General features: G+C 37.6%; 2 protein-coding genes across 4 annotated transcripts in view; one reads left to right on the top strand and one right to left on the bottom strand.

The window, feature by feature from the left end:
- The window catches only part of PURG (purine rich element binding protein G), a 29,523-nt gene extending 6,124 nt beyond the window's left edge, over positions 1-23,399 (bottom strand). Inside the window, exons 1-2 of one of the 2 annotated variants that reach the window (XM_080660888.1) lie at positions 23,282-23,399; positions 22,114-22,983 (exon numbers count right to left, since the gene is read on the bottom strand). In XM_080660888.1, coding sequence (XP_080517014.1) covers positions 22,114-22,977 — 864 coding nt within the window. In that variant the 5' untranslated portion in view covers positions 22,978-22,983; positions 23,282-23,399. Of the gene's footprint in view, positions 1-21,798; positions 22,984-23,281 lie in introns of those variants that run through there. The other variant, XM_080660887.1, reaches the window with a different exon arrangement.
- A 498-nt stretch (positions 23,400-23,897) lies between these two features.
- WRN (WRN RecQ like helicase) overlaps positions 23,898-25,807 on the top strand; it is a 125,753-nt gene continuing 123,843 nt past the window's right edge. For both annotated transcript variants that reach the window (XM_080660885.1, XM_080660886.1), the window contains exon 1: positions 23,898-24,096. The gene's annotated coding sequence lies outside the window, so the exon portion shown is untranslated. The remainder of the gene's footprint in view (positions 24,097-25,807) is intronic.

Genomic DNA, 25,807 nt, shown 5'->3' on the forward strand with positions numbered 1-25,807 from the left:
TGTAGACATGTGGAAACTACACACTACATATGATATGCCAACCTGAGTTAGCTCATGTAATACCCAAAATAATATAAGATTCCACAATCTCTCTTGCTAATACACAGATATTTTCTTGACTTTGAAAAAGGTAGGCAATTGTATTTACCTAATTTAGTTTTTCCCTGGTAGTAGTCCTATCGTGATGACATAAATACTGAACATACCTATGAGAATCATTCATTCCTACGATATCATTTAATCTTGTTTTCTATTATTCAGCTCTTTTACAGCACTTTTCGTTTCCAAAATGCTCTGCAATTAATTATAACAGTTATTTCTCATTGTATTGCTACAAGGAAGGCAAAGTTAATAAATTGCTTGTGCAGTGGGGGAGCTACACAGGGTTTTAAAAGATCATATGTATGTTCTCTGCCCTGTAGGCAGGTATCTAGCATTGCCCTATGCTGTGAATCTATACCACATGCTCCCTGGGGCCAAAGACTAGATCTTGTTGCCTGCTGTATATCCAGACCTAGCAGAGTGCTTAACTCATGCTGTATGCAAAATAAATATGTTGATTTAATAAAGGAGAAATGGGATTGAGAAAATAAAATAAAGAACTTCAACATACTTGCCCCTCACTATTACTTCCCCACAGCTGAAAAGCTGTGCTTGCCTACTCTTGTTTCTCCATGACAACAGAGTAGGTAGTCTTACTCATCTTACACAATAGGGCAGTGTTACTCACTCTTAAATCATGATGGCAAAGCCCATATGGTGTGTGTACTCCAGATGATATGATTGACTGTTAGTCCAACTATTTCTAAAATTTAGAATTACCTTTCCTAATATCACATGATCTCACTTATTTGTGGAATCTAATGAACAAAATAAGACCCGAAGCAGGAAGGCATGGAACAGACTGATATACCTTGATGGGGTGTTGGGAGGACAAGAAGAGATAAACCAAACAACTTATATACTTATGTGCATAGCCCATGGGCACTGGCAATAAGGTGGTGAAGACCTGGGGATGTGAGTAGTGGCTTGGAGGAGGGAGGAATGGGGGGAGAAAATGGGAGATACCTGTAATACTATCAATAATAAAAAACATATTATAAAAATGAATTAATTAAAAGTTGTGCTTCTGCATATGATAAGCTATACATTTCTTAAGCTAACTCAGGCATAAAGAATCAAAGAAATAATTCTCACAGCTTCAATCACAGCACAAATATGGAGAATGTCAGAAGAGAATGAAAAGACAGTTACACATATACATCAAAAGGAATTGGGAACCAGTGGCTCTTAAATTTCTTGGAAATAAGTGCAGGAAAGGTGGGATCCTTGTAAAGATAGGATTTTAGTGACTAGGTGAATGCGGAGGTTAAACCAGATAGTGTCAAGTCTCTTGGAATTCTAAAATTCTATTCTGTGTTAATTGGTTCCTCCTCTGATAAGATGGGAATCTGTACAGTATTCAAAGTTTATTTTATTTTTAACAATAGTTAAACTAAAAAAGTTTAATGTTTTAGAACTTTTGAACAGTTGTTCACAGTTGTGAATATTAAAAATTGCCTTTAAACCATTACTTCTCCTTTTGCAACAATGCCATGTAAAGCCTTTTAAATCCTGAATACATCTACTTAAATTATATCAATATAATGTGGATATTAGCATAATTTATATTGCCAGCAAAATTAGTAGCTTGGAGTTTGCTCCTACTCCTACTACTTCATATGAATGTGTGCCCTGAAGAACGGGCCTTACATTCAAGGTCTCATTTCCAATTTCAAAGAGGGGAAGGAAACACTATCTTATATAATAAAAGGGTAATATGCAAATTGACCTTAACAGCAGAATGACCAGAATGACTGCTGGACCAGTTACTATGAGGTGCACTGACTCCCTCTTGGTCCCTTTCCCCAGCTGGCAGGCTCCGATAGCCTGATGGCCACCAGCTGTGGTGGTGGGGCCAGCGAGTGGGCGGGAACAGCCAACCTCTCAGTCCCTTTCCCCGGCCATCAGGCACCGATCACCCAATGGCGAACGGGGAACTGGGGGTGGGTGGTGGTGGAGGGTGGGGCCAGCTGTGGGCAGATGGCCCTGACTGCAGGCCAGGCCTAGGGATTGTACCCATGCATAAATTTCATGTGCCAGGCCTCTAGTCCTATATAATAAAAGGGTAATATGTAAATAGACCGAACAGCAGAACAACCAAACAACCAATCAAAGCATAATATGCTAATGTATGCTAAGGCTGCTCAACTGCTTGCTATGACGTGCACTGACAACCAGGGGGCAGACAGTCAACTGGTCAACCAGTCGCTATGACATGCACTGACCACCAGGGGGCAGATGCTCCAACTGGTAGTTTAGCTCGCTGCTGGGGTCCGGCCGATCCCGACTGAGCGAGATGGGCCGGACATGCCCTGGAGCCCTCCCACGGTCCCTCCTCAGCCCGATTGTGCACTGGTGGGGTCCCTTGGCCTGGCCTGTGCCCTCTTGCAATCTGGGACCCCTCAGGGGATGTTGGAGAGCTGGTTTCAGCCCGATCCCGCAGGCCACTCCCTTTGGGAGGGCACCAGACACAGGACTCATGGCTGGTGAGCACTGCTGTGGCAACACAAGCCTCTCCCAATCGGGACTGAATGGGTGCGAGCCCACGGCAGGCACACTGGGGCCGGGATGAGTGGGAGTGGCAGGTAGGAGCTGCAGGCGGCATTGGACTGCGGGTTTTGGCCCGATCCCTGCAGGCCACCCAGAGGGACCCCACCCGTGCACAAATTCGTGCACTGGGCCTTTAGTTTCTTATAAAAATTAGAGTTCTGGTTTTAAGCATATCAGTAGAAAAACAAATGGCTATGCTATTAAGTTTGAATCTCTAACTTAAATTGCTATACATGTTAACAAAGACAGGACTATTAACTAGAACATTTTGACTGAGAAGCAACACAAACATTATTAATTCCAAAACTAGGAAGCAAAAATCTAATTTTTATTAGCCAGAACCATAAATACATAGGAGAAAAGATGATTTACTATCAGCTTTAATTTATGATAAGCTAGGACTGTTCAAAACCCTTCAAGCAGCATGTACTCACTAAAAATCAGGCCCATACCCTTCTAACACTAAACTGGCATCATTACTCATACTCAGATGGGAACAAGGACCATGGTCTCATTTTTCCACATGGCAACAAACATTATTGGCAGTTAATTAAAATTAATTACTAAAACTAAAACGATGATAAATTGCTTAGAGAATTCTTGCATATTGCTCAAAAGTAGTTAATCATCTTTATAGTTTAGAACATACATCCTTGAAGTTTAGAATGGTAGCAATGCAAGTCCTCCTACAGATTAAATTATAGTAATGAAATTCTCTTGGTAATTCAAATGTAACTGCCTTTTTGTAAGAAATAAGACTTAGGATAAATTCTACACTAAAGCAGGTCACAGTAAAGGGATGTTTCAATGCACCTGCCCAGCATCTCCGTTTTAACAGAGTAATTTAGAGTTTACCAAAACAGTACCTCTTGATGCATATAGCATTTAGGTGGGAGAGTTGTTTGAATGTTAGGAGTACTGTCATTTAATATTAATATTAGAGGTTATTTTGCTCCCTCCATTATGACTACAGGTTTGCTGCCATGATTTTAATAGTAGTATGTGTCAATATACTCAGTAAAGATCTGTTTGTTTCTTGCCTGTTTTAAAAAAATATCAGCCATAAAAAGGTACTATGTACTGATAAACCGAACAATGTGGATGATCTTAAAACTATTAGGCTGAGTGAGAAAAGCAAAATACAAAAAGTACTTGTTAATTTATATGAAATTCCAGAATAGACAAAACTAACTAACCTGTGGCAACAGAAATAAGATCAGTGATTGCTTTTGGAAGGCAGGATGGGGTGACTGTGGGAGTGTTGACTGGGAAGAGGGTCATGGGAATTTTCTGGGGTGAGAAAAATGTTCTGTATTGATATTCATCAAACTCAAGAAATGGTATATTAAAATTTGAGTATTTCACTTTATGTAAATTATACCTTAATAAAAATGTTAAAAAGTATTACTGCTAAACACAATATTGTTGCTGAAGCATCAGAGGTTGAATGGCATTTTTCTTTTTTGCATTTCAAAACTTCTCTCTGCACACTATCACCTTGAGAGCAGCACATCCTAGAATGGGATCCATGACTAATAGTGTACAGAGGACACAGAATTTATATCAGGGTACTGAACCAAAACAGGTTTTTGTTACTGAAGAAAAAAGAAGACAAATTCTTTTATGGATCATACTAACTGTATCAGTTCTAAGAAGGGACCTAAAACATCTTATGTTTAAAAGGTACCTTAGGATAGAAAAGGTTTTCCCAGTCAGATTTGTTATTTGAAAATACTAGTTTCTAAAGCCATAAAAATCAATAAAAACTTGGTTCAAATGCTACTTAAAAGTGATCATGGCCGTATGGCCTTCATTCTTTTTTTCTTTTCTTTTCTTTCTTTGGTTCTCCAAGGATGAGTCGATACTGGTGGAGTAAGTAGTATGGCAAAGAGACTAATTAACTTAAAACATGTAGGTGGGACGGAAACAAGATTTTACCTTATGCTGCTTGGTGCATAATCAAGTATATATATAATATCACATTTTAAAACCATTTTGAATGCCAGTAATTGGGCCTAATATATGATTACCTCACCATTTCAAACCCAAGGGGCCACGTGTTCATCAGCTTTAAAGAGGTTACATGCAAAATCAAAATATCTCATGAGTTCCCAATCTCCTGTAGAAATAACCTTGTAACACTATCTGACAATTCTAGAAATAAAAAAGTAAAAAATAGTCTATTGGTCTGAGAAGAAAATAGTAATATCCTGGAATGACAAGTATTCATGGGCACAATTAAAACTGCAATCAAATGTCAGATAATTATTTCTCCAATTTATTTCTTTGTGTAATTCTAATTCAAACCCACCAAAAAGTTTATGCTGTCTTAAATGCACATTTCATACAAAAACATTTAAAATATATAATTTTACTATTAACCATCATCTCCACCTGAGATTAGAGGAAAAAAGAAAAAAAAAAGGAAGCAATTTCCCTAGCACAATGCCTGACCTATAGGAGGAAACTCAGTAACTATTTGTTGAATAAATGAATGAATGCTTTCATTCCCCTCAAATTGCCATCTCCTACCTCACATATTGGCTTCTTACTGCATATTAAAAATTCAGTATGTTTGAAAAGAAAAAGCACAGGCACATCCTTAATTAGCTAAAAAAAAAAAAAAAAAAAAAAAAAAAAAAAAAGCATTGCTCTGAAACCCTTAAGCTACATGTCATTATTGCTGCTACTGCTATTGTGACATAAAAATCACATAAGCATAAATTGACACAATTGTAAAACAAGACAACCTATATTTTTGGCTATAAAATTTTCCTTTTAAAAAATTAATGACATTAAAGGACATCGTTTGCTTCTCTAGAGTGAACAATAAAAACTTGGGTAATTAATAGGATGGTTAGCTGTGTGATGGTTCATGTATACAATTTTCTAAATAACATTTTTGTTTGAAGGCTACCCTGCAATGTAGGTGCCAGGACAAGACCTAGGTCAACAGGACAGGAAGGAATTTATCTGTATTCTAGTCATCAGGATCCAGTACTGGAAGGCTCACTAGGGTGGAAAGCCCAGGCAGTAAGACTAAATGATAGAGAGGGATCAAAGACTCAGTGATTTCAGGTGAAGAGGCTGAATCTAGGCAAGTGGTTTTTGTGTACACCGAATACCAATATAATGACTTGATATGCCTTCTGCCAGGGCTAAACCTGATAGTGGAGTGCAGAACTGAGCCTAGAGATGTGACAAAAACAGGAAAATATGTAGACTACATTTAAAAAGCAACTATTTAAATTGGCTATAAAACATGTTTAATTGTACCAAATTGATTTGAAATTTATCATTTAAAATTTCTATAGTGTTATTATGAAGGTTTCAATGAGTGGTGGGCTCTCTATAAACCTTGGCATTTGATTATGTCACTAAGTGATCTCAGTAAGTCATTTAGCCTGCCTGGCCCTGCTTTCTCCATCTGTTAAGTGAGGATGGTGATACTGAACTAAACTAACCTAACTCAGTATTTTCATCAGAATGAGATGCAACATGTGAAAGAATTTTGTAATATATGTGAAATTATATGTAAACCAGAGGCCCAGTGCACGTAATTCGTGCACTCGGGGGATCCCTCAGCCCAGCCTGTGCCCTCTCGCAGTCCGGGAGCCCTTGAGGGATGTCCAACTGAAGGCTTAGGCCCGCTCCCCATCAGTCAGACATCCTTAGTGCTGCCGGGGAGGTGGGAGAGGATCCCGCCACCACCACTGCTCTTGCCAGCCATGAACCCGGCTCCTGGCTAATTGGCACTCCCCTGTGGGGGTGCACTGACCACCAGGAGGCAGCTCCTACGTTGAGCATCTGCCCCCTGGTAGTCAGTGCGCGACATAGCAACCAGTTGTTCTGCCATTCGGTCAATTTGCATATTAGCCTTTTATTATACAGTAGGTCCTCAGGTTCCTACAGCGCGACGTAATGCGATTTTCGCTGAAAGTTGGAACCCACCTACATAAGCACCTATGGCACTCACATGGAGTACATACACAGCAGTAATGAAGCAAAATAGTAAAAAATGTAAAAGAAAGATAACAATTTCTGACCTTTACTTGTGGTAAATAAATAACAAAAAACATAAAGCACATATGTACTTATGTGGAAATGACAGAACCTTTTTTTTATATAAATAAATGGGAAATGACGACGTAACCACGAAACTACGTACGTCGAGTCTGACGTAACCACAGGACTGTCTGTAAAGGATTATTATAATTTAAAATTCCATATTCTCCCCCCTCCATATTCTTTTTACATTTAATTTAATTAGAAAATATTTCAGAATTAATGGCCAGTTATGGAAAAATCTTAAGGATAAATGAATCTTTTGCACCAGTAAGTAATTGAATTTATCCATTATTGGCTCTTCACTGCAATGTATCTACAGTGAAAATTATTATGATTTCTGTTTTACAGTCATGGTAGAATCAGGCTTATTTCTTTTGGTTAAAACATTGGTGAAATATTCATAATTGAGAACACTGATAGAGTTTTGTAAAACACATATGGACAGAAAAGGAGTTTGTGAAGGTATTTTATGTGTGATGAGAGTGAAATAAATGAAAGTAAGGATGAATATAAAAGTCTAGGGAAGGAAGGGCAAATATGTGATATTAGCTGTCCCTACTCCTTGCATTCCTCATCCTCTCCCCAACTCAGTTCCCCATGCTCACACAGACATCACAGCAGCCTTTTATGATGAGCCTGCATGGGGCTTCACAATCATCTCCAACCTAGAGCTCAGGAAGTCATCACAGCTTGAATAGAGTAGGCACACCAGATGAAACAGATTATTATTTTCACCCTAGGACATCAAAAGAGATTTGGCATGGGGAAGACTGAATTATTGTTTAAGATAGTATCACCGTAGTTCTCTGAATTTGCATCAATGAAATATATTTTGAGCAGTATAACAGAATGTAGATAATTACTCATATTTAAAGGATAAATTGTTCAAGCTAAAATAACATGCAGCATTTTATAATAGATAGCGTCAAACACACTTCTCATATACACCAACACACTGCCTGACACGTGGCAGATAATCAGATTAATATCTGTTGAATAAAAAAATGACAGTTTGATTAAGCTACAACAGCTGCTTTGAATCAAATAATTTTGGACAAGGCACACTTAAAGCTAATGGCAATGGAATATTTTTATTTTGTAAATTATTGTAATTCTATTCCTCAGCACAGGGCCTGGCACAGAGTAACCACTGAGTAAATGGAACAGGATCATTTATCTATAAAGCAAGGGAGAGGATATTTTTGAAGTAAAATTCAGGATGTGCAGTAAACAAAATATCCCATATTCTACCACACCCTAATGTGTGAGTCATTCTTTGAAATAAAGTGATATAGTATTGCTTACCAGGTTTTAAAATTATCACTTTTATTCCCACTTGTCACCATTTTGATTGGTCTGTTAAGTACTGTGATCCCGAAGAAACAAGATTTCTAAGGCAAAATGAGAACAGGAACAGTTTTTAAGTAAAGAGAGATTATTTCAGTCATCAGCACAGTGCTAGGTATTGAGAGGAACATAAAAGGGGAAGAAACAGTCTCTGCGTTTAAGCTTACACTCAGGTTAAGATGATAGGAATTTATATGGGAAACTAAGCTTAAAATTTTAAATATATTTAATCAAGTTTTAGAGTGTCTTAAAAACATCTTTTGGAACTGGAAGAATGGCCTATTTAAAGCTTTGTGTAGAGGGCCAAAAGAGAGATAAAAAATTAAGTGGCAGGGTCAAGAGGGATCTGAGCAACTTAGAGCAACAGTGCACAGAAACCTTTAGTGAAGCAACCATTACGAAACCTGAAGGATGCCAAGAAGGAAAGGGTGGTCAATAAATGCCAGCAGAAACAAAGAGGGTGTGGAAAAAATGAGAAAAGGCCACAGAAGGACGTAAAGGTAACTCTAAAGAGAGGTTTCTCTGACTCTAGGGATACAGAAAGTGAAAGGGTTCTTAGGGATCATCTGCTCTGATCCAATCCCTGCAATTGCTGGGTAAGCAAGTTGGGCCCCACAGAGGTTAAATGACTCGCTCCAAGCCCAGCTGGAAAGCACAGAGCCAGGGCTTCTCAGCAATATCACAGCAGCCCTACCTCTATCCCACACTGCTGTATGCCAGGAGGGCAGAAGGGAGATTCTTTAAATGCCATGAGTGCTTGAAATAATAGTCCAAATAATACACAACTAAAATTGTTTTGGTTTTATCAATTATAGCACACAGATAGCAAGTAATTTAGCATTCACATTCATTTTATAGTTATTTTGTAACAAAGTTATTAAAACTAAGTTGTTATTTAGAATTAAATTATTGAAATTCTAATTTAAGAATCAAGTTTTGTGTTTACCTAAAATATTTCCACATAAAATATAAAAAAACCTCCACCAAATATAATATAGATTTTCTGTAATATGTCTCAAATCAGAAACAAATCACCTTAATGGAAGGTATTGCTTGAATCCCAGCTTGGTATTAAATTTAATATTTGGGTCTTTTTTTTTTTTTAAAGAGTCAAACAACAAATGGTGATTAACAAACCAAATCACACATAGTTACCTAATGACCCAAAGGATCCCTTAAATAGGAATAGTTTAATAAAACTTGAAGAATAATAATGCAAACTAGCTTTAGTCATAAATCAAACAGACATCCTTTATTCTAAGTAAATTTAATATTATAATTGATAAAGTAGGTAAATAATTGTCCAAAAAAAAGGCTCAGAACTCGGGGAATTTTCAGGCTGGATTTACTATATTAAAGAGTCCTACTGGCAAAATATTAGTGCCTAGTTTATGTTAGACACTACAGAGGAGAGGTTAAGTTCCAGGCTGCTGAGGGTGTGTGCCTGGAGGACTGCATGGCGCTAAGTGAATTATCTTAAATAGCGATGGAAGCTCTGCAGAGAAAAAAAGTAATTGCTTAGTATGTTACTGAACCAGATATACCACAACTCTTTCACTGAATTTTTCAATTCAAAATCTTTTTCTCCTTACTAAGGACACATTCCTAATTTTATAATGGAAATCAAAGGAATAATGAGACTCAATTGTAAAGAATTTTTTTGAAGTAAATACTATCCATATGTTGCAGATCATTAAAGAAAAATCTATGGGCTACAAAAATTATGGAATTATTTTAAATTGCTCTAAGTAAGTTGCATTTGTCTGAAAAAACATAATACATTGATATTATAAATTGTATTCATAAAGTGAAGAAAGATTCAGTTATCATTATCTAAGAATCATAATCAACTAGTTTTTGTGTTAGTTTCAAGATAATTTAGGCCAAGAAAAGGTAGATCTTTTACTACGTCAAAATCATAAGCCCATTGCTCATAATTATTGCATTTCTGGTTAGTTACATGGATATTGCTCGCAGGATTTCAAATTTTACTAAAAAATTTAATTACAGAAGACACTTTTTTTTTGCTTTTGAAAAAACAAGAGTTTGAAGAATGTGTCTTGGCTTGTGGTTTTTCTTACTGTTAATGATTTTGAAAATAACATTTGAAACACTCCATTTGCTGAAATGCACTCTTATTTATGCTTATTTCCTCCCAAATTATGTTTCTAATAAAGTTGCTTGAAGGGAAACAGTGTTATATTGTACTAAGCCTAGACTTAAAAATCATTTATTAAACAATAACACTGTCCAATTCCAGGAAAATTTCCAATCTACTACATAAGTAATGTGAAAACAACCCTAGAATGTTCATAGCAAAAATATACAGATATTCCAGGCTTTATGCCTAATTGCCCTGGTAACTCTAACCTCAAACCTTCAATAAACAAACAAACAAAGACAAAATGTCCCTCTGGAGTCCTCTAGGTCTCATGGGATATCAAGGGTTAGCTTTCCCTGTAAATCAGTGGAAAGATTCCAGGATAAAATATCCTGTATTTGCAGACACTCGAAGACTATAAAAAAATCTCTTAACGTAAGTACAATTGCTTTTAATTGTAAACCTTTTTACATGTGAGAATTACAACAATACAGAATAAGAATACTATAAGGATTATACTTGGATAGCTAAGTGGCGATAACTATAAATCCATTATTTATGGGAGAAGGGCTAAGCAAATATCTTGCTTGTTAAAAAAAAAAAAAAAAGGCTGAGAAGTAGAATGGTGGTTGCCAGGGGATGACACAGTTTGGGTTTTGTAAGATAAAAAAAAGTTCTGGAGAGTGTTGTACAACAAGGTGAATATATGTAACAAAATACTTAGAAATAGTTAAGAAGGGTTAATATAATAAGAAATGGTTACGATGGTTATGTGTGCTTCTTTTTTAACCACAACTAAAATAGTTCAAACAAGACCAGAGAGTAAGGTATTCAGATTGACTAAGGATATCTTTTCTACATCCAATAAATTGTAAGTAGATATCTTTTAAAAAAAAAGGATTGAGAAAGTAATTTGAGCTTTAGAGGGTCAACTTGTGAGAAAACGAAAGATAAATCACCTATGAAAATAACATTTCAGGCTGGAAAGACTCAGAATGTTTTGGTTGGGAAATCTGGGGAGCATACAATCAGTGGTTAAATGTCAAGTAGTTTGAATTTGAGTGGGTGGGCAAACTTTTTGACTCCAGGGCCACAATGGGTTCTTAAACTGGACCGGACCGGAACAAAAGCATGGATGGAGTGTTTGTGTGAACTAATATAAATTCAAAGTAAAGGAGCAGAGGGGAGAGCAAGAGAACCGGATAGAACAGCCGGATCCGGCCCGCGGGCCGTAGTTTGCCCACGGCTGGTTTAGGATGTGGGGGAGAAACTAGCATTCCCGTGATTATTGCCCAGGAAGCTAGCCAAAATGATAGTACAAAACCTTAAATACTTGCATTTATGTATTTAGCTTCTCTGTGTTTAAAGTGAGCCCTAGATATTATTTATTTAATTGTATAAAAACTCATTTTTCCCATGGTGTTACTTATGGCTGACAGTATTAAAACCTAAACAATTCCAGCTGAAAAAATGATATGAAAAAAAGGCTACAAGTCTAAGTCCCTGACAAAGAATGGCTAGCAGACCACTTGTATCACAAACAGCAATTTCTGAACCCCACTCTGGATGAACCAAATCGGAATCTCTGGTGATGGGATCCAGAACCTACATTTGCAATGCACGATGTACACTAGTACTTGAGAATGACTGGTCTACATTTCAAAGGGAGCAACTGCTGTCATTTTAGTGGAAGGTTAGAACTCATTCGAGAAAAATATGGAGTTTAATGCTTAAGGGCGTTCTTGATGACATCATCATGGCCATGAGGCTTTGAGTTTCTCAGGGGTGCACTGAAGATTCTCTGCTGTTTTAAAGGAGGGCCTGTTGCAGTAAAGCAATCTCTTTGAAGTATCAGAAGAGACACATTCCGAGGTGAATCAAATGGTAGTTTGTGCTGCAAGAGCCAGCTGTTGGGCTTAGATCAAAATTTTTAGAGCTACAATGAGAACTTTACAGCTCTAAAGCAGGGATGACAAATAGCAAATATTTGGCACAAATACTGTTTCTCTCTCTTTCCTTCTGGATGCAGATTTCAAATTCTCAATATAGCACATTAAGGCAGTCAATCAATTATAGTAACAATCAATTGCAGTAACTTCTCAATGGGAAGGGAAGGGGAGGGATGGGATAGGACTGGGTTCTCTTTATAATTTACACACACACACACACACACACACACACTCACACATGATATTTGTGCACAGTAAAATTTACTTAGCTAAATATTTAGGAATGTGTAATACGGATATAGTTTATAGACTTTGGTGTAATATATTTCAACTTAGGTCTCTCTCTAAAAGGTATTATTTGTCCACTAGAAATTTGGAAATGTTACAGTACCAGAAAAAAACACAGCTGACTGAAAGAAGTGACAAGAAAAAGTGGACCCTCCAAGTGAGAACTGAGTTTCATACTGGTTCATACTAGATCCCTGAATTTACATATCATTGCTACAACTATCTTGTCTATCCTTAACAGAGCCTGAAACTCTCCAGGAGAGAATCACACATGTTATTTGCAGCAATAATCAACTCACTTGGAAACCTATTTTCTAATACTGGAAACTTAATATGAAATTAGCAAACTATGTTGGTTTTTTCCATCTTAAGTTAAATTAGTAGTGCAAGAAAAAAATAAAGAATGAAAATATTTTATTGCTTCAACCTTTAACTAGAACTTAATCTGGATTTTTATTAAGATAAACTTTATTTGCTAATATCCAATTATTTGGTTTTCCAATTTACTGTATTATCTCTCATGTCTTTCCAAATAAACCCTTAGCGGCTACTTTTGAGTAGCAATATATATTCCTTTTTATAATTGTTTCTAAAAGATGATTAAAAGTGAAAATTTTCTCATAAAAATTAGAAAAGCTAATTTCATAGAACCTATCTTAACTAAAGGCATCAAATGAGCATGTAGATGGATCATCTCAATTTTACCCTTAAGGGCAGAGAGAAGACAAATTACTCTTTGTAGATCTGCAATTTTATTTTCATTAACCAAAAACAAATGATCATGTTAAATCAGTTGTAAATAAATCTTACCAATATTAGTGAGAGTTTTATTGACTTATTGCCACTTTTTCCTGCCATCTTACTCTTCCTACATTGTTCAGTTTCATATTTAATTACTATGTTTCCTCTTCTTTAACTCCCAACAGGATAAACTGAAATGGCTGCCCTATTTATAGGTAGACGTTTTTTCCATTACTCTAGGCCAGTGGTTTTCAAACTTCAGTGTGAGTAAGAATCCCCTTCAGGGTTTGTTAAACCATAGATTGGTGGCCCCCATCTTCAGAGTTTTGTTCCCTAGGCCAGCAAGGAGGGGCCAGGGGAGGACCAAAATTTTGCATTTCTGACATCCCCAGGTGAACCAATGCAGCTGATGTGGGGACCATGTTTAAGAACCACTGCTGTAGGTTGATGTGATTTTACCTTAGCTACAAAAGATAGTGAATGAAGGAGGAACATGGTCAAAACAACTGTAGCATCTTAGAAAGAAGATCCAGTGCTACTCATTCTGACTTGAAAAGTTTATAAATCTTAAAACAAACAACATTTTTTATAAATTGACTAGAGCTTAGGTTAAATTTATTTTCTTTTTATCCTTTCACTATATTTAATAACTTTTCTTTGTTCCCTCTGATTTAACTAATTAAATGAATTAGAAAAGCCTTAGTGTCTGTCTGACCGTTTGACTGGTAGCTATGATGCGCAATGACCACCAGGGGGCAGATGCTCAATGCAGGAGCTGCGGAGCTGCGGTGACTTGGCAGCTGTGGTTCTCGGGTGACGCACCAGAACCAGAGAGGAGGGAACCTGATTCCGGGGTGCGTCACCCAAGAACCGCCCTCTTGCAATCCAGGACCCCTCGGGGGATGTCAGAGAGCTGGTTTTGGCCCCATCCCCACAGGCCAGGCCAAGGGACTCCACCGGTGCACGGATCTGTGCACCGGGCCTCTAGTAGTATTATAAAAGTTTAGAGTAGGAGGGAACCTTAGTTTTAGCACAGTCTTGTTCATTTTTCATATAAGGAAGCCATTCAACAAAAGTTACATCATTTGCTCTGGACCAGGCCATCCATTGACAGGATTAGGTATTATTATTCTTTCTCAAATGCTCTTTTAAAGGTTAAATAGGGATTTAGTTTTGAGAATGACTTATTTCTTTATTTCTGTTTCTGTTAGATTGATTTATTTGGTTATAGGCAAGCAAAATAACCAGCATATACCATTCTCTCCTCTTTCTTATTTTATATCAGCTACCTCTAGGCAACAACCTCATCAAATCCACAACAAATAACAAAGAATATCCTGAAGAAGAGTATTATCCAACAGAACCACTTTCTCTAAGAAAAAAAAATTAAGTATTTCATTATAGAGGAGTCTCAGATAAAATAAAGTCTGACTTTAATCAGATCAAATACAATTATCAGATTTATACCATTATTTTGATAAAGGCAAAACCAACAAAAGTGACCCCTCCCCAATCTTACACTTTGAGCAACTCTAACTTTTATACACTATGGACACTTTTCTTAGGAATTACTTTCTCCCCCCTCCCCCCTCCCTTTTTAAAAAAATATATTTTATTGATTTTCTTACAGAGAGAAAGGGACAGAGATAGAGAGCTAGAAACATTGATGAGAGAGAAACATCCATCAGCTGCCCCCGCACACTCCCCACTGGGGATGCACCTGCAACCAAGGCACATGCCCCCCACCAGAATCGAACCCGGGACCCTTCACTCCACAGGCTGACACTCTATCCACTGAGCCAAACCGGCCAGGGCCCCCCCTTTTTTTACCCCTACTATTTCCTGGGAACAATGAAAACTTTGAATGGAATAACACAGAAACCAAGTATAATGGGGTAAATGAGAGGACAGACAACTCCTATTCAATCTTAGAAAAAAGTCAACAACATTCAAGAAGAAACTATACATTCCATTTAAGTATTTTTTTCATATTCGCATCACAAACTAACTTCACTGTGGAAGTACTAATTCATTATGAATATGTTTTTATTTACTGGTAGATGCCACTGGCCTCAATCAGAATAAGAAATTACTCAAAAGAGGTATTCAAAAGAAAGTAAAGATTTTAAGACATAAATTACCACGAAGCACCAACATGGGAAACTCCTTGATTAGTGTGGGAAATGGTTAGTATTTTTTAGCCTAAATTTAAGCAAAACTCATTTTAAAGAAGAATTTACCTTCCTTTTGACCCCTCTCTTCAAATAAGGAACAATACATATAAACCATTTTAAACGTAAACAAGTAAATACCCAGATATCATTACCAATGTTATAGATTCTGCAAAAGATAGTTATTTGTCATTAAAATAAAAAAAGCAAACTCTTTTATGTTTTAAAAATATATATTTAAGAGAATCCTGTTTTCTAACAACACCTCTCTTATTTTACAAACAAAATCATGACACCAATTATGGAGATATGATTCTAAAGTTTAAACCAATGCTTACATTTTTTTCAAACCTTTTTAACATTTTTGTAAAATTTACAGAAACCAACCCATTAAAAAACTTCTTTCTCAACCCACATATTCTTTAAGATAAGCCTAATAGCATTGGACCTTTTACCCTGGTTGCTTTAATTTATGATTAGATAGTATCCTTCAGGATTCAAGTATAAAACCTTTACTTTTTCAGATAACAATTTTTCTTGGTGGTCCTTAGAAAAGTGACTTTAAATGCCCCCTTGATATGAATAGAAAGAAAATTGTTATTTTTTGGGGAAACTATTACAGCAGTTTCGTCCATATTTTCAGGAATAATAATTATGCTAACATCATTTTTAAACAATTATATTTGCTATTTTATATTTTTCCAGCAGAGAATGGAGATGGTTTAGCTGTACTTGCAACATCATAGCCCCAAAGTTTTTACTCTTTCCCCAAATCATCATGGTGTCTTCTGGTCCCAAGGATATCTGACTGGCTCTGGGTTCTTCAATGAGGAATCAATGCTTTAAACAATCAGGACTAGTTTTATCCCTTTGTTTAGTCTTGGATTTGACAAAGTTGTTAAATGAATTATTCATAATAACTTTATGTCTTTCTCACCAAAAACATTAAAGCTCATGTTAATAAATCAAAAGATTTCAATAGAGTATAACATAATTTTTTGCTATAGTTCTAGTACTCATTTGCTCTTATAACTCATTCTCTTTTTTCTAAAGAATAAGAATAGTAACAGAACCACTAAAATTGGACTAAAAGTGATAATTTGTTAAAACTTTTGATATGGGTGTTTTTCATTAGAGAACCCAGTTAATCTAAAATAATATGTGGTTAAATAATTTAATGTTCTGCTGGCCCTAATCTGTATTACTTCAGGAAAAAGATCATAATTTTTTGGGAAGAAAGAGGGAAAATAGGAAGGCAAGATGGCGAGGCATAGGGAAGGGAAACTGCATATTTATACATTTTAAAATTTATACACATAGTATTTGCATTTTAAGTAAATACCAATGGGATTCACTCAAAATTTTCTTAAGGTTCTCTTTGTGTAATAATATGGTTCAAATTAAATGCTCTGTTAGCTAGATCAAGTACCAGTATAAAAATAAAAGGAAAGAATCCACTTATAATGACAGATCTAAAATTGATACTACTGGGTATAGAATAGTGTATGTGATATGTTTTAATTTGTATGTTCAAAAAGGATGTATGTATGAATTCATATGCTTGTATATGCAGAGTAACTCTAGAGACATATACAAGAAATTGGTAACATTGGTTGCTACTTTTCATTTTCTACCCATCTGTAGATTCTAAATATTATGTTTTCCATATTAAAAAATATTGATTAAAAACCCACTACTGAAATAAATTTAAATTACTTAAAAAGTCATGTCAAATTAAGAAAAAAGACTTTTTTTTCACATTATACAAAAAATTCACAAACACATATTGTTTTTCTAAGACCCACCAACATAAATTTGGGTAAATTTACTTTATAACAGAGTAACTGTAATCTAAAAACTCAGTTTTCACATGACATTAAATTGGGAAAACACATTTTCCCTGTACCTCACTGCTACAACATTGTGGACTATGGATTGTCTTAACAGCATGCTAACATCCGAATTCTCTTTCTCTGATGGGCTAGTCATTATTTTCTTTATGAAATTTGAAAAATCTTTAAGGAAACTTCAGAAAGACTTTAAGAATCTTATTTGGCAGTGATAAATATTTATACCTAATCTGTTAGCATAGAATAAATTTTTAACTTCTCTTTGTGGCTTATTTTAGACTTTATCCCGCCAAAGATGTGTGGTGTTTTGGTAAAGACACACTTCACACTATGTGGTGACTAAGCAAAGTCCTTAACTAAAGCTTGGAATCAGATTTTTATAAATAGTTCTAATGAAAAACATTTTGAAATATGCAGGAAAAGAAATCTTATACTTATGAAAAAATTATTTTCAGGACACCACTTAAAAACTCAAATTAAGTCCTATTCACTTAAATATTAAAATAAACCATAAAGCAAAATCTAAAGGAATGATAAAACATTTTTCAATGGTAGCTGCTTATTCAAAATGAGTGTCTGAGGGCATATTCCAATTTTATCCTCTTCAAATTGTGCAGCTCAGATATATTTTTATTTTACTGAAAATATTTGCAAAATTACCATATAAATACATGATTATATTAAGATAGGATGACTATTTATAATGTATTCTTATCCATAGATATAAAATGAATGCAGTAAATATAGTATACTCTCGATGAATTGTTAGTACACAGTGTTTCTTAGTAAAGTACATACAACCTATTATTAAGCAACAATTATCTAGTTTTCAAATGTACATCTCAGGAAAATTTTAGGATGAAAGGATACAATAAGTCCCCCAATACTATTTGTGTTTGGTGAAAGTTAGTTCTTCTGCAAATTTTGAAATAATATATTTATCTCAGCAATTGTCCTTAGGCACTTTGCATTTCCTCAATTTGAAATTTTATTTTTTTAGTCTGGCTATTTTCTTAATGACACCAGATCAGCCAGCCATACTTTTAATTCTAATACAGACATATACTGTCTTTTCATTAGTCATTTAAACACATATCAACAATGAAACAGAATCATTCAAAAAAATTTGTCAGCACAAATTCCAAAAATTAACTTTTAGGGTATTATGGGGAGTCTCAACTAGATATAGTCTCAACTGTAATATTAATCTGGGCTAGAAATAGTTTTGTTTTTTAATTGATTTTAGTCCTTAAAAATACAAATATGAACTCTACTTTAAAATTCTTTGTTAAATGTATTGGGCTTTGTTTCAAAAGCATCTTCTATCCTCCTTCTCCATTACATCAATTTAATGGAAACTTGTTAGTACAGCAGTTCCAACACAAACATATGCATGCAAGAGATCACCCTATAGATTCTAACTACATAGTAATTGAAACACATCCCACCTGTCAAGTGGCATAAATGTACATCTTTTATATACAAAAGGTAAAGTGCATTATTAAATTAGTGAACTGACAGATTGTCTGCCTGGATCATATAGCTTTCAAATAGACAAATGTGAAATTCTCTCATTAGAACCAATTATTTCAAAAGGTTCCAACTAGCTTTTCCACCCTGTCATTTATTTTTTGGCCATGCTCTTTAGTGCAAATAAGCTCGTGTTTGACTCAAGTTTAAGGGACATGGCAATTTGGGGCTTTAACAAGAAAAATTATAAAATGTGGCAGAACATTAATACTTTTATAATACATTGCATCTTTTGCATATAAGCAACAGATTAGTGCTGCTTTCAATTGCTAGGAGCACACTGCCAACGATTATGAGGAACCCGTTTCCAAATTTCATACTATTAGCTTATATTATTACAGTTTGAGTCTGTACCACATTATGCTTGGGTTATTATGTGCAAACATCACCAGTGTTTTACAATTGTACAGTGAACTAGTAATTTTGGTTACTAACTTTAATGCTCGTTTTTTGACTTCTAACATCCTCTTGCCTTAAGAGTTTAATGTCTTCACGGCAGGGATCCTGTTATTTTGAAGAATACCATGTACACTTGCAAGTCCATTTATGTCACAAATGACAATAAATAAAATGTATATTGCACAGATAAGAATAGTAGCTTATTTTACAAGATACATGGCAATACATTTGAACTGGATCTTATTTGATTATGGCTAATGATTGACTGGGAATTTTAAGTATCAAAAAAAATAGCATAATTTCATTTTTCAATGAATACATTAACTATGAAAAAGTGAAACAAAAGGACTGGCAGAAGGCTAATGATTCTAAAGCATATTCAGTTGCCAGTAATAGATGATATATAGACATCTATCCAATCTGTAACTTTGAGATGGTAAAAACTTTGAAGTATACATACAATTAGAAAATTTGGCTGCTTAATTAATTCTTTACTTAAATATTAGTGCAAAATTAAACTAATAATATTTATATACAATAAATTAAAGATATTTATCTTTAAATCTGACATAGTATTGTGTATGTATATATACATATATAACACATATATACATACACACATACGTATATATATATTATAGACACACTCAAATCTTACCAGACTAAAAACCAAAAAAGAAATCATTTAGACTTAACGGATATAAATATTTTAGAAGGGAAGGTTTTAAGAGAGAGTATACAGTCACAACAATAGTGATAGGAACACTCAAATACTGGAATATTCACAGCTCCAGCTTGCCAAAATCTGACAGGTTGATTATTATTAATAGGCACTATGATGGGCAGCAATAACAATCAGTAGTACAATAATTCAAGTGCATACCACTCCTTCACATACCCAAAATGACTTTTATCAAGCCTACAATAGTTACTTTACAGTTAGGACTGTTTAAATATCCTTGATACTTTTAGAGTCTAAATACCCACCATGTGCTATTAACTCTAGTACTAACATTATCATCTAACCTTCAGTTGTTCCGAAGTGATCCAGATGGTCCACAATTATACTGAACTAATGACATTCCTTCAGACTACTTGAGGAAATGTGAAATACAGTCTGCAAACCAACACTAGCATATATGCCTGGGTTACTGAATGTTTGTTTTTAAGTCACATAAACCAGTGAAATTAATGTTCTCAATTCATACCATAAAGCTTCCTTAGTGATCTTCCTTAAATGTATTTGGGGACAAACCTCTGAAGGAAAAAAATTTGTTAAAATAACCTTGAGTTACTTATAGCATATAAAAGAAGAGCTATATTCTGATCTCAATCCATGCAGCCAGCTCTCATCAATGAGAGCTATATTTGGGGGTTGAAATCAGTGTCTGGCCCTTAAACACGATATTATGGACTTACTGTGTGGGAGGGGAATACAGCCAAGATAAAAGACAATCATTTCATTCAGAATAAAATGCAGCTCAACAGATAAAAATCAGTCAGTTAATACAGGGTGGGTTGGTACACATATACACTATAACCACTTGTTTAAAAAATTGCGTAGGTGTTGAAAAATTGCTGTGGCACTTACTGGAAAGTAATTTTTAATATATGTAAATGGGTGAGTCTTGTGTAAAGTAAACCTTTTTAAGTATTATAAAGAGCACCTTGGAAAATGCCTGAATTTTCCTTTCAAATATATTTATAACCAATCTTCAAATAATATTTTTCCCAGGCTGAAAATTTACATTCTAAATGTTTTTTAGAAAAATCATTTTTCCCCCTTGGAATTAAAACACCTGTAAAAATCAGGTTTATACTGAAAGTGTTGACTCAGTTTTAAGGGTAGCAATTGCAAAAGTGCTACCAAAATATATTGTTACAGATGTATTTTTGTATCAGCTAACTGGTGCACCAACCCGTCTGAAATAGTGTTAAAGAAGAAGCATAAAATATAACACCTTGAGTCCATGATATATTTTGGGAAAAAAACCTCTCACAACCTTCAAATTAGCATGAAAAGCTAAAACAACAAAATTTCCATGGCAAAGCCACAGGATGACGCTTTCCCCTCAATAATGACATAAAAGTAATTCCTGAAACTTTGGAAAGTCAATAAAAATCTATGATACAATAAACAGGAGTGAAGATGGGATTGTAACTAACTTAGAATAAGCAATTAAAACTCTCCCATGGCTTTGATATGGCAACTATAAACTATAAAGTTACCACACAATTTTAAATTATGGAATACTATAGTAACTCTAAGATTTTATTCTTTAATGGTACTGTTTAATATTCAGTTATCCAATGGACAATTAATATATTTCTACTTGTACTTTTATAAATAAATATATTTATATTATCCTTGAGGCAAATTTCTGTTCTGTGATAACTATCCTATAGTAAGCTTAGGAGCTTTTAATGAAGAAGGAATGGGATACTTTTTTTTGGGAACTTGTTAAATAGTAATTCACACTTCCATATTAAATATATGTATCTTTTTTCAGGATTATGTCATAGTGCAATGTAAATCTTAGTTATGGTATTTAGAAGGTCAGAATGTCACATTTTTGTGCTGATTTGCATAATTCAATAGTCTGGAGCAGATGAAGCAGCTAAACTATTTAGCTCTGGGAAGGTGGGAATTCCCATAAGAATTATAGTGTTCTATGTATAACATAACATGAGAATCGGACTCCTTGAAGTATAAACTATAGAGGTATTACTAATAACAAAGGGCCAAAAAAGAGGAAAAACTTCTTCAAATGATTACGGATCAGTACTTTTAGCCAATTTATGATTTGAAATTTTGCCTGATGGAGTTCAATTTCACTCTAGTCGAGGCATTCTTGTTCTTCACCACTGGCCCTTCTGCCATCCATTTTCTTTTCTTTATGGCTGTTGCATATTTTCCTCATCTCTTCTTCATACTTGATAAAATTCTCCCCAAACCTTGTCCAAGCTTTGAACGGAACAGTAATAGTATTACGGTAAGGTGGTCTCACTTCACTTACCTTCAGGAAAATTCCATATTTATTAGAGCCCACATCAAAGTAGAACCTTTTATTGTCCACTCTGAAAGAAGTCCCCTCTGGGAGTTCAAGTGGGTCATCGTCTCCACCTCTTCGTTCTTCTATGTCCCCTTCGCCATAGTCTTCAATGAGCTGAACCAAGGCATCACGAAACTCAATCATTCCTTGTGCTGGGAGGACGATAGTCTGTTCTTGGCCCAAACTGTGACCAAAATAACCTATCATGCCTGTCCCCCGCATCATGGTTTGTCTAATCCTTAGGAAGCGACCACGCTGATTTTCCTTTAGGTCTAGGTAATATTTCCTATTGTCCCTCTCTATGTAGTCCGTTTTGAGGACACTGTGAGGGTGCTCCTCGGACCCCACGGACACAGGTGGGGAGGGTGCCAAGTGCTTCTGTCTCCTCCTGGAGCCTTGCTCTTTGCTGAGGCCATGCTCTTGCCGGTGGCCCTTCAGGCCCAGGTGGGCGTAATGCTCGATGAAGTCCCCTAGACAGTCCTTCAGCTCCGCTGCCACCGACAGGGAGAGGGTCAGTTTACTCTTTCTGATATTGTCCTGCCGGCCTCTCCCTATCCAGACTTCGGCTATCTTTAGGAATCGGCCCCGGGAGCTTTGCTTCACGTCTAGGTAAAACCTCTTTTTCTGGATGTCCACTCTTTTGGAGGCCAGCTCCTGGATTTCGGCTGTGCCCCCAGACTGATTAGAGGTGGCTAATGCCGCGTAGTGGGGGTAGTGGGAGTGCTGGGCCTGGGGATAGAGTCTACTCTTGCTTAGGCCAGAGCCCCCTACATTCTTGCCTCCACGGCCGCGGCCGCCGCCGCCTCCCCTTCGCCTGGCTCTTTCCATCTTCAGCTGCAAGTGACAAACAGACACACGGGGCGGGGTGGGGGAAGGGTGTTGAGAACAATCGCAGACGCCCCTCGGCCTGGGCTGCCCCCGCCTCCGCCCGGGACCCCCACACAGGGCTCGGCTCCCAGGGCGCTGGCCGCCCCAGCGCCCAGCCGGATGGTCGTCGGCAGCCGGCGGCATCCCCGGTTCTGCACCGCGCGCGCAGCATCCCTCCGCCGCCCCTGGCCTCCCGCTCCCGCTCGCGGCCGGGCGCTGGGCTCGGGCTCGGCAGCCCCGGGGTCCCCAGCCAGCAGACACTCACATCAGCACTGCCATCACCGCCGTCGCCGATGCCCTTCACGACCGCCGCCGCCGCCAGCTCTCGGCCCCTCTGCAGCAGCCGCCGCAGCCGCCGCCCCCCGCCTGCTATCCCGCCGCCGCCGCCGATCGCACCGCCCCCCGCCGGAGCAGCGGGGCAGGGGCATCGCCTGCGGCGCCCACCGCCACCGCCCCTCCTGCGGCCGCTGCGGGGGCCGCCGCCTCTCTTCGGGCACCGGCCCGACACGGACCGGGGAGGGGGGTGGGAGGCGGGGAGGGTGGCGGCGGGGGGCGGGCAGAGGACCCCGCCTCCTCCAGCACAGCCCGCTGATGGGAAGGGGGGATCTCGCGTCCTCCCTTGGGGCGCGCCCTGACTGAAGCCCAGCGAGTGAGTGCGAGGTGACGGGACAGGTGTGAAGATGGTAATAAGGGCCGGGTGTCGAGAGTGTTCTGACTTGTCCAGGTTCCGCCAGGATGCAGGATTCTCGAGGCCCGCGGCACCCGCACAGAGACTACAATTCCCGGAGTACTCAGCGGCAGCGCGAACCACCGCGCATGCGCACCGCCTAGCCAGCTGCGCTGTGATGGGAGGGCTGCAACCCCGCGGCGCGGCGTGGCGCACGGGGGCGGAGCGGGGTCCGGAGGAAGGGGTGGGTCCCTGTTGAGTGTGCGCCTTGGCGCTCCATCGTCCGACCCGAAGCGCGGGAATAAAGTGTTGAATTGGTGCTTATCCTGGATGCCATGGATTCCGGGCCGTGCTGTTGTGGCGCTCCACACGTCATCCAGCTGAAGAAGGCCCGTTGAACTGGTTCTTCTCCGGTAACGTGTGCTCCCCACCCCTGCTTCCGCCAGCTCCAGAACCTGGGGTATAACTCTAGCCTGCTCCATCGTTGGAGGTGCTCAGTCCCGCAGAGCAGGCCTCTGTAAGGTGTGTGGGAGATTCCTCTGAAACGGAATCTCCGTCCTCCTCCCGAGCACCCCGGAAACAGCCCCGACCGCCTGCAGGCCTTCTCAGAGCTGCAGTCAGTCAGACAGGATGCTTCCCTGCCCCTCCAGCCACCAGCTTGTGCAACTGGTTGCCCAAGGGATTATGTCTTTTGCATTCGGTCTTGACTGCTCTAGAAATTGAGCCACTCCATATTTACACAACAAAGTCAAGAGAAATAACTTGCTATGTGTAATTGAGCAAAACTATGTTGTATTTTTTTTAAGTTGAAATCACCTAGTCTTTAATGTGTTTTTTAAATGTCTTTTTTTTTTCCAATTACATTTGACATACAGTATTACATACAATATTAGTTTCGGGTGTGCACCCCTGTGATTATATAACTTACTAATTGATCTTCACGATGAATCTAGTGCTCATCTGACACCATACGTAGTTATTACAATATCATTGGCTATATTCCCTATACTGTGTTTTACATTCTCATCATGACTATTCTGTAACAACCAACCAATTTGTACTTTTTAATCCCTTTGATATCGGAGGAAGTGGGGGGGTCCTTTCCCCCACTGCGTTAGAGTTTTGCCAAGAGAGAACAATGAAGGCAGAGATGGATTTTGAAGTGAAGGGAATTTGAAGGAAATTGTTACTCTTTATTTTAAAGTGGTCAAGGGGAAGATGACTGGATAAAGAAGATGTAGTACATATTTATAATGGAATATTACTTGGCCATAAAAAGAATGAAATTTTACCATTTGTGAAAACCTGGGTGGACCTAGAGGGTATTATGCAAAGTGAAGTCAAACAGAGAAGGACAAATACTGGATAATTTCACTTACCAGTGGAATCTAAAGAACAAAATAAATGAACAAACAAAACAGAAACAAACTGATGGTTGCCAGAAGGGAGGAGGAAGTGGGGCTGGGTGAAAAAGGTGAAGTTATGTCTAACACCTGAAACTAATAAAATAATATTGAATGTCAACTGTAATTGTGGAAAAAAAAACACCCAAAATTGGTTAAGGAGGAAATAAAGACTATCCAGGGTGAGCAGAGTGAAAAGGTACTAGGATCATTGGAGTATACATAGGTCCCAGTTGGATCAAAAGATTGTTTGAGTTGAGTTTCTAGAGGGAATGAACTTGAAAAATAGGAGATGATGATGATTGGAGGGTGAGATGCTTGGAACTGAGATTATGGAAGGATTCAGTCACTGATAATGACATGATATCCTCATGTGAACAGATGAGTGGAGCAAGGTGTAGGTAAGATTATTGGAGGAGAGCTAGTCAGAAAACAGGGACACTCTTTCTCAAATGTTGTGCATCGAAGGTTGTGACCCACCGGGTAAGTAAAAGGAGTAAAAAAATATAGGATATAGATATAAATGTCTACAATATTGACGGTGATGGTGATGATGGTAATGGTCCGTTAACACCCAAGTCAAAAACCATCAACTTGATCTATATCTAACATTGGAAAGTTAGGTATTGAGCTATGTATGGTTACATGGTAACTCAGTTAACTCATAAGCCCTTCATGGACTTTTATTCTTTGACCAAAGTGTTCTCATAACAGTGGCAGG

Source organism: Plecotus auritus (genome assembly GCF_963455305.1).
Source record: "Plecotus auritus genome assembly, chromosome: 3".
NCBI lineage: Eukaryota > Metazoa > Chordata > Mammalia > Chiroptera > Vespertilionidae > Plecotus > Plecotus auritus.